This window comes from Falco cherrug, chromosome 1 (assembly GCF_023634085.1).
Source record: "Falco cherrug isolate bFalChe1 chromosome 1, bFalChe1.pri, whole genome shotgun sequence".
NCBI classification, from domain to species: Eukaryota; Metazoa; Chordata; class Aves; order Falconiformes; family Falconidae; genus Falco; species Falco cherrug.
Window position 1 is genome coordinate 19831924 of NC_073697.1, and position 15454 is coordinate 19847377.

At 36.9% G+C, this 15454-nt stretch overlaps 1 protein-coding gene across 15 annotated transcripts in view; it reads right to left on the bottom strand.

Moving 5' to 3' along the window:
* The window catches only part of BLTP1 (bridge-like lipid transfer protein family member 1), a 125057-nt gene that overhangs the window by 25725 nt on the left and 83878 nt on the right, over positions 1 to 15454 (bottom strand). For 11 of the 15 annotated variants that reach the window (XM_055700580.1, XM_055700563.1, XM_055700573.1 and 8 more), the window contains 12 exons: positions 14426 to 14531; positions 10990 to 11087; positions 10510 to 10695; positions 9403 to 9571; positions 8659 to 8870; positions 6448 to 6646; positions 5833 to 5892; positions 4371 to 4597; positions 3657 to 3857; positions 3319 to 3449; positions 2016 to 2139; positions 899 to 1008 (listed from right to left, as the gene is read on the bottom strand). In XM_055700580.1, the coding sequence (XP_055556555.1) occupies positions 899 to 1008; positions 2016 to 2139; positions 3319 to 3449; positions 3657 to 3857; positions 4371 to 4597; positions 5833 to 5892; positions 6448 to 6646; positions 8659 to 8870; positions 9403 to 9571; positions 10510 to 10695; positions 10990 to 11087; positions 14426 to 14531 (1823 nt within the window). The remainder of the gene's footprint in view (positions 1 to 898; positions 1009 to 2015; positions 2140 to 3318; positions 3450 to 3656; positions 3858 to 4370; positions 4598 to 5832; positions 5893 to 6447; positions 6647 to 8658; positions 8871 to 9402; positions 9572 to 10509; positions 10696 to 10989; positions 11088 to 14425; positions 14532 to 15454) is intronic. The other 4 variants (XM_055700631.1, XM_055700620.1, XM_055700617.1 and 1 more) reach the window with 1 other exon arrangement.

Consider the following 15454-nt stretch of genomic DNA (forward strand, 5'->3'; position numbering starts at 1 on the left):
TGAACTAGAATCTTCATGACTTCAACACCTGCTCTGCTTTAACTATCAAGAATGCTAATTAATTCAGAAAAAATATTCCTTTTCAATGATACCTTGAAAAATTCACTTTAGAGTACTTCTAATGCGGGTTTTACAATGGAATAGCTGCTGTTCGGTATTTTCACATCTGGACTTAGAAATTTCCACTCACTTTGACAGAAATATCTAAATTTGAAGCAAATTTCTATTAAGAATTTCTATTCTTACAGAAAAAAAAATAATCCAAAGAATTCTAACACTCCTCTCCATCTTTTTAATTTTCAAATCTTTTATATGTAATTCACAATAATGCAGCACATTTTTATTTTCAAACTTTGAATGCTTCAGCTGGCTCTGTAAGAGCAACAGACTTAAACACACATACTCTGAAACAGAAGCAAATACTTCACTTGGAGGCATCATTATACAACTACAGTTTGCTCAGCAGCCATTAGATGATTAAACAAAACAATACATATTATACAGGTGAAAAGAATCTCCTTTTCTTCTCATTACAACAGGCAGATGACTGTAAATTAAGTGTAAAAATCGATATGATTACACTATGCTATTTTTCCTTACACACATTTCTTCAGTATATGTCTTGAAAGCAGGATTCTGTAGAAAGGGTTAACATTAAGTTGTTGAAATGGAAACTTCTCATTTAACATACTACCAAGTCTGTCAAGAAAGGAGTTTCAAAACAAGATGAAAAGTTGCTTTTTAGAACATGCCTGTCTTCCAGAATGACCTCCTCCTATCCAGTTCCACCACCTACAGCCGTTGCCTATAGTAAAAGGGCTCTTATGGCCAAAGTCCGAAGTTTCCTCTTATCTATGCTATTGTTGCTATCACAGACCTCAAACTACCAGAAGCTTACCTTGTTCTGTCCATTCTCTTCAAAGGTGGTCTTCCTGATGCCGAAATACTCTTAGATCGGCTATAGCTGGGTTTGTAGCTAAGACCCCATTTGTCTTTCAAGGAGGCAGCCTAAAAAAAAAAGTAATATTTAAAACACAACTGACAACACAGAGAAGAACTCTGGCAAGCTAAAATACTATTTTACACAGGTGTGCCAGTAAAGAAGAAAAGATTTTTTTTGTTCTGTAATAGCTAAAATGCATCTCTTATCAGCATTTGCCACCATCTTCATCTTGCCTCTAGATATACGTTCACTTTTCATACTTGCTGAAATTGGCAATACCCTGTGGCCAGGGGAAAAGTATACCCCAAAGCTAATAATCCAAGTGCTTTGGCAAACATCCTTCCAAACTACCACTATAGCAACAGAAGAACATGAACTAAAACGAGAGCACCTGAGATACAGCTGCAAGCAGATTACTGTTTGGAAGATCTTTTCTTATTAATGAAGCATCATACTTGGAGCTCCTGCACTAGGACACACTGAAAATAACGTTTTGCCAAGTTTGTTACCAGGGTCTGGGACAACAGCCACGCATTTGTGGATTATCAGCAACACCGCTTGGTTTTTTGTCTAGTTTCTACTAGTGTCTATGCTTAGTAGCTTGGTTTTGTATCATCTAACTTTGCAAATACACTGTTTATATATAGAACACGATTATAGAAAGCACACATGCCAAGTAGAACATAATAGGCATCTGTCATTAGCCCAGGCAGTTAACATGCTTGCCTCTGCATCTGCATTCATCACCCCAATAAGGAATCATTTTAAAATCTGCTGAGAGAAAGATTAAACGACATCTTCAAATACACATTTTCCGACTATTTCTTCTGAGTGCGCAAAAAACCCCCACTTACATTACATTATCTGTGACATTTCAGTTTTCCTATCACCATCATTACAAAGGAGAAAAACCTTTCCCCGCTCCCTCCTAAAGGTACAGGGGTTGCTGAACAATTTGATATTCTTAACCTCCTTTTTCCCATTACTAACATCTTTGCTTTAATCAACATGCAGAGAAGAAAGATGCAACGCAAGCACTATCATATTTTTAATGTAACTTAATACTGCTCACCCTCATACTGGACCTGCGTAGCTTTTTACGAACATCCCGGCGGATATCATTCACAGCCACCGACTCCAGCTGCTGATAGCGCTGAATTTCTTGATTTATAGTTCCTTCACTTGCACCTAATTTTCTGGGGATAAATCATGGTTGAGTTATCTTACAAATAGGTGATATTATTTTCACCACTTCAAAATCTGTGTTGCAGTGATACTCCGCTTTCCCCCGGAATGATCCCATGTTCTAATTTTTTTGCAGTAGTTACTTATGACCAGTGCCAAATATAGCTGCAGGAGATTTATTTTGTTTCATGACACAACTTTTTGTCCGGTGTAATATTCTGAGGACTCTCTGATTTTTAAGGTTTCTGTCTCCAGGTGACTTTGCAAAGCAGAATGAGGATGCAGAACAAACTAGCATGCAGGGAGACCCCCAAACAACAGTGCTAGCATGATGCTAAATGAGGTGGAGAATAAGAAAGGCTATGCAGCAACAAACTTGATTCAAAAAGCCCTAGCTGTAACAACCAGATCAAGGACCTTCTATACTTTCAATCACAACAGCTCTCTAAAAACAAACGTGATTGACAAATCTGAGAATCCACAGCAGGATGAAGAAAAATCCTCCTGCTGTAACAGTCCAAAGCTTCTGTTTTATTTAACACATCGTTACCAAGCTCTGCCCTCCCATCCCAGACATATCCATTTATAGTAAGTCTGTCTTAGGGAAGGGGGGAGAAGAAAACCCCAACCAAACCCACAAAACCCAACAAACCACGACTGTGAAAAATTATTCATAAAATTCACAGAAGTTCAGATGAAATGTATGAAATTGGAAAGAATTCTTTCTTCGGGGTTTTCTCAAGTACAGCATATGAGATTTAATTTTAAAATATCACCTACGAGATGCAAAAATACTCAATTTAAATATTTTTTTCTTCTTCCAGTGACAAAGACTAAGGTTATTACAGTCACAAAGTAATATATTTTGTTAATCACCATGATAATAAATCAAGATGGAACTATAATTTTGAATCAATAGGAAACTGATTATAATCAGCCATTGTGATTCAGAACCAGAAAAAGTATAGACTAATTAAACACTTGGGGAAGAAGTTGAGAAATTTGAGAGACTACTTGCATGTATATTTTTTCCTTATGGAATCCAAAACAACAATTTTTTATTTTTCAATAAATAGAACAATTTCCACTTGACCATCACGATGCCACAAAACATGTGTGATAAGAAAAGAAAGTCAGCTGCAGTTTTTTATTCCCAAACTTTGTGCAAGTTAAAGCAAAACTCAACTTACTTTAAGTCATCAATAACTTTAGCTTGCTCATTGAGTTCTCGAATATCAACTAAACGTTTCACATATTTTCTTCCTCGTTGTTCTCCAGTTTGGATACTAGAAACTCCCTGCCGTCGGTGATCAACAATCTCCTATTTAAAATAAACATTTAATTAATGCCCTCATCAAAAATTGGGCATTAGCATAATTAAACAACAGGCAAAGAGAATTTCACACCGTAAAATTTGGACTAGTGCATGCAAAAGAATCAGTTTCATCTCAAAAGGCAGCTGATTGGATTTTTTTTCCAGTGATCCAAAACCCATCATTCAATCAGACACACTGTAACTACTACATACATGTCCCCACGAGCAGGATCTGCCTGCTTTCATATGTGATCTGCTAGACTGGAGAGAATCACACCTTGCTGACCCCAATAGATATTCTACAGGAACAGAGTATCGATGGTTTGGGGGGCTCAAACCCAGGAGGTGATTTACAATCCGCTGCCCAAATGTTAGCTTGCGCACATCTCCACATAATGAGCCTCCACCTGATTTCTAAACAACAAACAGGAACATTAGTGTTCTGGGATAACGTTTTCACTGTTGGCAGGCAAGAGACATTTAAGATAGCCATTAAAGAACACTGTTAAAATGTTGTTATGTGAAACCAAACCGCAAGGTCAGCAGCATAGCAGGTAGAAGTACCAAAAAAGAATTTTTTTCATTTGCTCATGTCAGTAACTTACTCTTTCTCCTGTTAAGAAAAATCCATGTACAGCAACAGCTTTTCCGGTTAAGGCACCTTAAGTTAGGTATTGTGTCTTCATATTTTCAAATCTAGATTGATATTTCCACATAGCACCAGTACAAATACAATCTGTGATTTCTTGCCTTTGAGGCATGAGGTTAGAAAACTAACACACAAGCTTTTCTGATTTGCAACAAGAGTTATATGAGCCATAAGGAACAGCAGGCTGAACTTAACTCAAGCTAAGATCTTTCTATTTGACTGAAGACTTTGTCATACTTTTTCCGATTAGCAGCACTTATTTTGGTTGATTCACTTACTGCATGTATAGTAGGAGACATAGTGTCAACTTCATCCTCATCTGAGAGGTCAGCTATGTTTACAGAGTTGAGGTCAGCGATATCATCAATGTCTTCTTCTCCTGTCAACGTTGTGAGAGTGTTGCCCAAAGCATTCAATCTTTTCCCAATGTTTGGATCCATGTGGACATCTATACCACACATCTTCCATAACACATTCAGCGTCCAGGTCCCAGCACTACTACTTTCTGTATCAACAAACAAACAAAAAAAGTTTAACTGTTTTACCTCTTAGTGTATACTGAGTTACGTCCTAGTTAGCCAAGACAGTGTTTATCAGTTACAAAGAACTGTCTTTCCTGCCCACTCTGAGGAAAACATACTCTACAACTGAAATGCTTGCTGGAAGTACTTCACAGCTATGGAGTCAGTATTTCTTTAACAAGTGATGTACATGGACAAACCTAATGAAAATATATTCCCTTTAGCCAAGCTGATGACCAGGAAAGAGCATCTCAAACTTCAGCTCTTAGAATTGCAGCCAAGCATACTATTCCAGAACAGGTTTTCTAACAGTGAGAAACCTAAAGGATGTCTATCTGCATGTAAAACTGCTGAGCCTGTTTACAGTTTCAAGTCTTGGATGCTGGAAGATGTTACAATTTATGTGTAATGTGCCTGCTGAATACCCTGTCTTCCCAGGATTTTTCTGAGTTCCACCTTTCAGCATCAAAATACAGAACCTGTTTTAAGCAGAACTACACAAGATACTGTTTCTCCTTCTACATGGATTCATCATGGTTTTCACCATTCACAATTCCACGTGAGGACAATTTTCAATAGCTGCAGCATGCATTTCATTTCCATGTCTCCTCAGCACAAAAAAGCAAGCAGGGGACAATGAGTGAAACTACAGGGACATGAGACACTGCAGGTGCAGCGTTTGGACAGAGAGACAAGATGAAGCAAGCAGCAAGTATGATGGCCAAGACAGAGTATGCCAGGTATTTCCAAGCCCTCTGGAGAATGTCCAAACAACTCAGTAGGGTAGACCAGGAAGAGAGGGAGTTTGGGAAGAACAGAAGCTGTCTCAAAGTGGTGAGGGAAGAATGGGGGCTCAGGATGCAAAGTCTCAGCATTAGGAGGACTGGAAGATTTAGCAGTCCCTAGGATGGAAAGCAGTAGGGCCACACTGCTGAGAGAGGACTATTCTCCAACCAAGGAACAAACACACATACACCGTGTCTTTTCCTGCAGGTAAAAATCTAAAACCAGTGTGGCTGATGTGACTCAGAGCTTGGAAGAGCTTGGAAAGATGAAGCAAATAAAAACATGGAGGAGTTTTACCAAGAAAACAAAATACTAAACAAAAAGAAAAAAACAAACCACCAACTAAATTACAACACAGTTAGAGGACTTAAATGTCATATTTTATGAATGTTTTATTTATATAGGGCTTGATATATTAAAAGAAGTTTATTACCTGCTGCAGCCTGTCCTGTTGTCCTGGAACATACTTCGTATGTACCATCTGGCACAACACCTATATGAAACATATACACAGGTAAGGGAGACAGTGAAAGTTGCTTTAGGCCTTCCAAATTCCACCTCAGTCTCTTGCCATCCACAATTAAAGCATGAGTGGTGTTGGCTAGGAGGTTTAGTTTTAATTCCCACTGATTGACTTTTCTTTTTTAGTAAAGAGAATCTACCTGGTAAAATCCAAATTTATATCAATTTAAAATTCCACAGTTATCCCAGTAAGTTTTTAATAGTTTAATATAGATTATTTTTTCTTATCTGTCTTTCATTATGGTGAAGATTCTAGGATCTTAGGAAATTACATAAAAGCAACACATGCAACTCTTCCAACATCTCTCAGACAGAACTTACAACGAGACATATAGGAACAAAGTTATTAATAAGGAAAACCACAAAGGAATACAACCTTTTAGATACATATTATTTTGCTTTCAAAAGGCCAAAGTATTTTATCTTTTTTGGGGGAAAATTGAGCAGTTTTAAAAGTCACAGGAACAGGTAGAAGTGGATTTATATCTGAAATACTACTGTCCAGTATGAAATCACACCCACTTACATGCATTCATGACTAGATCTCCTCTTATTTCTGGTTTCCAGTCATCCCAACTTGTCTCGAAGCCATCAGCAAAGCGGATACAGAAGTTTTTAAAATGACCTTTGCTAACTAAAGACTCTGAGGAGCAGGCAGTGATTAACGTGCTTTCAATAGTCAGGACTAAAGCAGAGCCAGTGTCAAGATCTGCAGTGTGGTTAGACTGGAAAATAAAATCACAGAGAGAATTTACTGGTCATGGCAATGTCAAAGTGATAATTGTACATGCGTTAAATGCTGTTTATCTTTCCCCACTAGAAAACCAATCCTCTTCTTGTATCTCTTTGTATTTTTTCCTTCTACGCACAAAGTTTCAAAAGCATCACATCTGTCCATACAATGTCTTGCATCGTCGTTTCCTAAATACAACACCTAAAGTGTAAATATATTAGGGCATCTGGAGTCAAGCTTATCTGGAAAAGGAAAGAAAATCCGTATATGATCAAGGACTATATCATCACAGGCTATGAACCGTTTGACCCTACGACCACAGAACACATGCCCAGGATTGATTCTGTTCTCCAAGAAGTGCTGCACATGAATTGATTGAACAATGATGAAGAGTAGCTTTAATTTTTACATGATTTTGTGGTGCTTATTTTGATATCTACAATTATGCCATGTCTTAAATACACAAGCTGATTGTTTTCCAGTCCTTTCTATACAAAGGTCTGTAATTTTATTTACCTGCAAAAAAGGCCACATATTCTGTTCTATAATGCTAGAATCCTTTTGATCCAGCATAAGTATTGTGAACATGCTATTCTATATACAGCTTAAGACTTTGTGAGCCAAAAAAAATTTTTATAATTTACTATAATTTCTAACACATAAAATGCCATCTGCTTTGTCCATAGCTGCCAGATGGAAGATTCCCAATCAAAATGTTATGTCATTATAACTTCTAGGTTACTGGCCTCATTACTCCTTCATGTCTCTATGCATTACGACTATTTTCTTCTATATCATTAAAATGATTCATTCCTGTTCTGGAATTATTCCCCATTAAGAATACACCCAGTTCAACATAGGAAAGGTCTCTGAATCCAAGGTTTTCTCTCAAAGCCATTAACATCACCTATCCTAATAACGTTCCAGTTCCACTGTAGTATCTTCAATTTTATACTTAAGTGCAGATCACACCTTCGCATTATATATGAAGAGACAGGCACAACTGCAGTCATTTCTAAGAAAGGCACAACAGAGGGAATACAGGTCTGCACAGAATTGTTTCTTACATGAGAATAAACACAGAGATGTTCATGAAAGCTAGGTCCACTGATTCAGGTACTCTCCTGTCTATCTGAAGACAGAATCAATGAGCAGAGCTAAATGTCATTGGGGAATGTGCTGGATCATGCTACGCTGGCTGTCAAGAAACTCGGCAAACTGTAGAGCCAGCGAAGGAGGAGCTGCAGGGCCACAAAGCACACCCTGAGAACGCATTACTGAGCTGTGCATCGTTAAACTTAAGACTCAAAAGAGAGCTCAGAAACATAACGCAGTGCATGTTCCCTTACAGAACAAGCTGGGTTAACACATCGCACAATGCCCTGTGTAGGCATTACTTTAATACAGAACCTAGTTAACTGCACATTAAACAATACATCATCCTGTGTAACATATTAGCCTTACCCCCTACTATAAGGATACACTTTTTGTCAATGACTACATTTTAAACATCTTTAATCCAATCTGAGTAAATAAAAGTAACTGTTTGAAAACATATATCTATATATGTCATAGTTATTCATAGCCTCATTCCTTGTTTTAATTAAACAAACGAGTCAAAACATAACATTAAAGCCAACAGTTTTCAGAGTTTTTCTATCTATAATCATACGAAAAATAAAGGATTAATTGGGATTTGTGATGGAAGCTTTCAAGAAAATACGTTCCATTTGAAACAATTCCAAGGACTTTCCAAAGTGCTGAGCTCATATGCGGTGTAAACAAGAATCCACTACATTTCCCCAAAACACACATACGAACTAAAACATGCATAACCCCAGGTCTTCTATAAATGAGAACACCGTTTCTATTACAAGCAATGTCACTATTGCAACTATCAGCATGCTATAACTTTTGCACTGGTGTGATAAAAAATTACATTTGTGGACATTGGGTATTTCAACAGACTACCAACAGTCACATCGCTTTAGACATTCTGATTACCTGAGGTGTGTTTGTGATGGGCAGGCAAATTCCTAAGTCATTGACAGTCAGCTGAAGAAAGAGGGTTCCAAAAGCCTGTGCAGAGGTTTGCTGGATTCCAGGCAGCATATCTACTACTTCTTTTGTGGCCATATGAATATCTTTATGTAAAGCCATTCTCTGTTCATTCCAGTTGTCATATGCAGCCTTGTAGTTCAGCCAAAAGAGCACAGCTTTATGAAGAAAACAGAAACGTTTCATTAAAATCAACACATACCCCCCACCCCCCCCCAAAAAAAGCACATTCACTACATAAAGTTAATATTTTTTTTTTTTTTTTCATTTTTACCGTTTCTCCATTACTTTAAGACACTGTATGTTCAACACTGGATGGACACACACATATATTCGGAAGTAGTGAAGAGCAGTTGCAAAGGGCAAGGTGGACAAAGCCAAGCATTTAGCATCAAAGTCAGCATGTTAAAATAGAGACGGCGACGCCGTTCTCAGCATTATTCATTTGTGAAGACTTACAAAAGCAACTTCCTCCAAACCATCTGAAAACTCATCACCTTAGCAAATGGAATTTTTGACATGAGGAATTTTAACCTGTCAGCATGCAGTAGATCTCCTACATTTCCCAACTACCTGACATTTTGATTTAACATGAAATATACTAATGTTGAATAGTCAAGCCTCTTGAAAAAACCAAAACATAGCTTCCTCAGTATTAAGCCAAATTTGTAGCAATTATCTCTTCAATACCTCTATCAAAGGCCACAGGCTGAGCAAAAACAATTGGTCTGTTCAAAGTAATGAGCACGGCTTCTCTATCTGATGAACCACTGATTTCTTCTCGGAGAGCATTTCTTAATCCAATTCTTGTTTTGAAATAGGCAACTTGATGAAAGTCTGAGCCAGCTTCTTCATAAACCTTAAAACGTTCAAAAATTGGGAAGGGGGAAGGGATTGCAGCAGGGAGGAGTTCAGGGGCAGGAAAAAAATTTTAAAAGCAAATCACTGCATTTGACAAAATGTGAAATTACAACAAGAAGTAAAGCTGTCTCCTTTACCCTTTTTCTCTTCTAGCCAAAGCTCCTTTCAGGATATTAAATTTTCTTACATCAGATTCTGATTGCAGCGTTCTTTTCCTTATTTATTATAAAATGTAACTAAAATAGCTATTTATATACCCAGATATACAATTGTGACAGTACATTTATAGGTTCTAAGATTGGTATTTATTCATTTCTAGGCATCACAAAATACTCTTCTATCATAGAATTAGTGATTTCACGTTAACAGTGGGTTTAAGACTACAAGATACAACTGTCAAACTAAGACAGACACACTAGGTCAAAATGTAGGTCTAGACAAGTCTGGGTCTTGTCTGGTCTTATTATTGCATTCATGTACCCTAAAAATAATAGCATTATCAACAAAAAATTTAAATTGGACTCAGTAGCATGGCCAGTACTGTTGCAAAGGGCTAGTAAGTTCCGAGATATTAACAGCATGAGAGAAATTAAAGAAGAAGGGAAAAAAAAAAAAAAAAAAAAAAAAAAAAGGGAAAGTAAAGAAGAGCCCATACTTCACTCCTTCTATCTTCAATGCACATACACTGGCCTTACTAATTCTCCTGAAATGTCATCTTCCCTTCTTGACTCAAATGAGAAAGTTTATTTTACATGACTAATTTACCAAAATACGAGGGCATATTGATGAAGTAAATTTCCACAACTATGTGCTGCAGAATGCTTAAACTTTTATTACAAAAAAAAAAAAAAAAAAAGCTAAAACCCCCACCCAGTCATGTATTTTTTTAATCCCACACTCTGAAGAAGAGCACATGCAAAGATGATGAACACTAACCTGATGTTTAACAATCTGTCCTAGTGCCAGATTTAAATCCACCTGGCATTTCCCAAACAGTTTGAGGTAGCTGCTACTTCCAGGCATTGCTTTGGTTTGCAGTCTGTTTGAGAGTTCAAGTTCTATCAGTCCAGTTTCAAATCTCACAGCTCGCATTGAGGGAGTTGTAGCTGTCACTTGAATTCCCTAGTGAATAAGAAAGGTACAACATTATTGGGATCTAGTTCAGAGACATAAAGAGAAGGGAGGAAAAAAACCCAAACAAAACACGCAGCAAACCCCCCTTTTCACCGTGCAGCAAAAAGAGGACGTAACAGTTTTTCAAAATGCAGTGCTACTAAGCTGTCTTAAAAGATTACAGGAACCAAACTCAAGGTCTTTTTCTCCACGCGGATTATTCCTAATTCATTAAGATTTGAGGTAAAAATCCAAAAACCATCAATAGTATCTAGGACTGCTGTTTTGTCATCATAAGGTTACCTTAAACTGTAGGCTCAATGAGTAAAGAAGAATTTTTGGTTTTTCGCCATCAGTTGTACCATCATGTTCATTCCAAAGAGGTATTGGCTGCTCCCCTCCTGTACACATTAAATATGCACATTCAGAGTTTTAACACAGCAAACATTTTCAAACAAACAGATACTAAACCAAAAAAAAGGTGACAGTGAATTAAGCCGCATTTTAAACAGTCACTAGTTGAAGATTTATAAAACCAAATATAGGCTGAAGATGTAAGACATCAGTGCAGATTCAGGTTGTTACATATAACGAATAGCTCTCTACTAACTGTACTAAGTCTCTGCGTCTCTAACACTACTACTAATTCTCATGTTCCTCCCTCCCAGGAAACTTCCCACAGGAAGGCTCAAAGCCTCCAAGGAGTAACACCTAGTTTTCAAAAAGATACATTGGTGTAGGAGCTGAGGAGTATCTCCTAATTATCTGACAATAAAAATTAAATACTTGAACGAATACCATGCAAATTACATGAAAAGAGGATTTGAAAGTCTATCAGTATTTTTTCAATGACAAGAGGAAAGAGTATCTTGTGATTATTTTGTTTTTGTGTTTCCTTCCTCATCCTGGCATATTTCATCCCACGTCACATATTCCCACAAGCCCTAAACTGAAGAAGCAATCCTGGTTTAAATTCTCCTTGAGATTTGATCTACGTTCAGTCTCAGTTTACAGGAAGGTCTTGTTGCTGGAAAGGGCTGTCACTCTCTCCATATATGCCAGTTCTTCTAATTAGATAAAAAATAGGCAGTTAAATCGCAGATTTAGAAAAAAACACCCACAAGCACACAACAACAGTAAATTTTTGTCACTCCATTTTTCATCTGGATATTTCTTCTCCAAATAGTTTTAACAACCTCCTCCTCCTTTTGTTGTTTAGGGTAAGGGTGGGTGTATGTGTGAGTGTTAAGTCCCATCCCCAGATATTCTCAACTAGGATCACGTAAAACTACAATGGCAACCTAAGGGTTCTGAGCAAGAAAACTAACTCATCCTTCATATATTCTCCACATGCATATTACAGGCTATTTTTGCAATGACATTTCTTCACAAAGTTTACAATGCATTTGCCAGTTTAAAAAAGAAAAAAGAAAGAAAACAGATACCACTTTTAAATAAAATTTCTCCATCTACACTCTCACTTAAACGAGCGTAATTTTCTTGAATGAAACTAAATTAGAAGTTAGACTTGAATCTTTACATAAACCAGTGCAGAAAGTTCCAAGAGTCTGAAAGCTGACACCTGCTGTCTGTAAATCAACACTGCCCTCAGCTTGCAGATGGAACTACTATGAACTGCTCTCTCTGTTCATTACCTAGCCTTTAATCTGTACAACTCCACCTTAAATAACTGGAACTTACCCGGGTTTTATAAGGATAACATGCATTCGATATTTGAGTGTAACAGAAACCATAAACAGAAAAAACACTTTAGTATACTATCCTAAAAGGAATTTTCAAGCCATGTAAATTACTTTGTTGCAAATCAGAAGGACAAAAGCTGTCTTCCACGCCCACTGTTCTGCATTCAGCACCCAGACCCACGGATCACTGGCAGCTGACTACATTCCTGCTGAATTTCCAAAATATGGAAGGTAGCAGTCACATTTCAAAAACCATCAGGCTGCTACTCCTAATACAAATTTACGGTCTGGAAAAGCAAAAAACCAGCAATGATACCAAATTCCTCATATAAAACAGAGGAAAGAATGAACTCTAGAGACTGAGAAATGTTGTAAAAGAAATCTAATACAGGTTTCCCTTTTTACCACTTTATGCTCCTCTGTAAAAACTGTTCTAATAGAAGAATGACAGCTGTTGAAGGTTAATTCTTCCCCTAAGTGTTCTCTTACTACTCAATGCTAATATATTTTGTGTGAAACAAACATCAGGGTGTTATAGATTTGTTCTTCTCATTCAGGGATTATGGCATTTTCTATTTTCTCCACTGCATCGAATCCTTCCTAAATATAAAAAATCAGTTATATTTCTACGACAGCTTTTTAGGATAACTCAAAAAGTGTTAAAATTAATACTACTTGACATTTCACCTGCTTTTGAGTATTTATTCATATTTGTCATCCTGTAATATTTTCTCTCAAACATACATCCTTCTTCCTCTAAAAAGATAACTAATGAAATTCATATTCCCTTTACCTCCCCTGGTTATTCTTCTTTCTTTTTACCTTCTTTATTATTATTTCTTAATAGGCAGACAATGTTTCTTACTCATTACTGCTTGTCCTTCTAATTCATTTACTGTTTACCCTCATCTGCCAATTCTTGTTTTGACCTAAAGAACAACAAAATGCTTCCACAGTTCTCATTTGCTTTTCTGTTAGTCTCCTCATCCATCATGTAACATCCACTGTAAATTATATTCCTGGCTTTTCTTAAAACTATCAAATAATATCTAACGTGTCAAAGCTTCCAGTCCTTATGTTTTCCCTCAGAGTAGTCACATATCAGAAAAAATAGGGTCATTTTGTACTCTTTCTTCTTTTTTTTTTTTTATTATTTTCTCCAGTGCGGAGGATGATAGAACTTGTTTGCCATTAAAATATTACTGCATGGGAGAAGTTACCAGCTTTTTGGTTTGCTTTCAGTTCGTGAACACAGACCAAGTCTCTAACAGTAAAAACTAGAAAGTGAGTGGATCTGGTTTTAAATGCTGTGTAAACTGTGACTTGGTCAAACAGAGTTTTCTATGTAAGAAAATAAATGTTTTATAACTTTGGCTGTCTAACATCAAACAGATGAATACACAATGTAGACTGCACTAAGTGACTTTGGAACTCTTCTCTAAAATTAGGTTAAAAAAACCACTATTTTCTTCTGAAAGTTTTTTGAGAACAGAAGCCAGCCTAAATGACAGAAATAATACAGTCGTTTCTGAGTATACAGCATGAAACACAAAGCAATCTAATGAATAGCCAAATGCCTTTTTCAACCAGTTCTGAAACACATAACCTGCTATCAAAAGAGCTAGGAATCAGCAGACACTAATACCAATATTGACACTATTTTCCCCGGACGCAGCTGTTTTCCTTTAAGAGTATATGCTGATGTTATTTTATGAAATTCAGTGTCACGATCTGCATTTTATAGGTAAACAAAGTGAATACAGACAGTAAGCCAAGTAAGATCATGTCACAGACACAAGGGCTAGCATCCAAAATGATGAACCATTCTGCTTCCCAATAAAACACCTTATTCAGATAGAGCTACAAAAACTTCCCAGAGCCTCTGTCGCTACTTGCAACTCCAGCTCTGCTGCTCAGAGTGCCAGATGCAAAGGACAACCTCTGTGAAATAAACACCTCATCCAAGAGCTACACAACGTTGCCATAAATGAGGTTTAAGGATCTCACTTAAAGTTGGTTTTAAGTGTTCTGCTTACCTGAAACCTTCTGTATGACTTCATTTACTTCCTTCATGAACACTTTTTGCACAAATACTAAGTGATTTAAAAGATCAGTTGTGAGATTATGTTCAAAAGAACCAACCTGCAGAAATATAAAATTTTAGAACAAAACTTTAAAAGTTAACATACATATGGTTTCACGACAACACATTTTTAATTTTCAGGCATACCTTTTCAAGTCCAATTATATTGTTATTGGCATTAAAAAAAAAAAAAAAGAACATTACATAGTTTTGTCTTGCCATTTTTCTGCTGTGAATACCTATCAGAAAACTGAAGGACATACACTATTAAAAGGTTTATTCTCCTGTTTAAGTTTAGCTGAGACAATAAAATGCAGGACTCTATTAAGGTTCAGGGATGTGTGCAAAATGCTACTGAATTTCAGACAGTAAATTGTTACCAGAACAAAACAGAAATGAGCTGTCAACCTCCAAAAGTACGTTATTCTAGTCACTGTATATGAACAAGTTTACCAATACCTTCAGTGGCAAACTTATTATGTGTCCAATCTAATATTAAAGAATATTCCTAAGGAACTGGAGTCTGCCCAAGAATGTTTAAATTCACCATGAAGGCTTTTAAAGTAAAATTATGATACAGATATTTTCTAAAACTACTTGCACTTGGCTTTTGCCTTTGCTAAGCAGCCCCTCCCTCTTTTTTTACATGCTCAACAAATTCAAAGACCATTCCGTTCAATTCAAAGAAGGTCCTTCTTCAGCCAGGAAACAACTCAAATGGGTTAAACAAAGAGCAGCACCCAATGAAACTTCTCCCATAAAGACACACATGTCAGAAGTCTCAATTACGAACATGCTGGATCATTTTTCTGACCAAAGAAAAAGTTAGCAGAAAAGCCCCGCATTTCCCCACCAGATCGGTTTCTTTTAAGCAGCACCACTTTTCTCTCTGTGAAAAGCAACCGTGGAAATTGGTACAAAAATAGAGCTGGTGAGTAGAACACACTGTGTCGAACAGAAAATTTTGTGTCATTTACTAAGG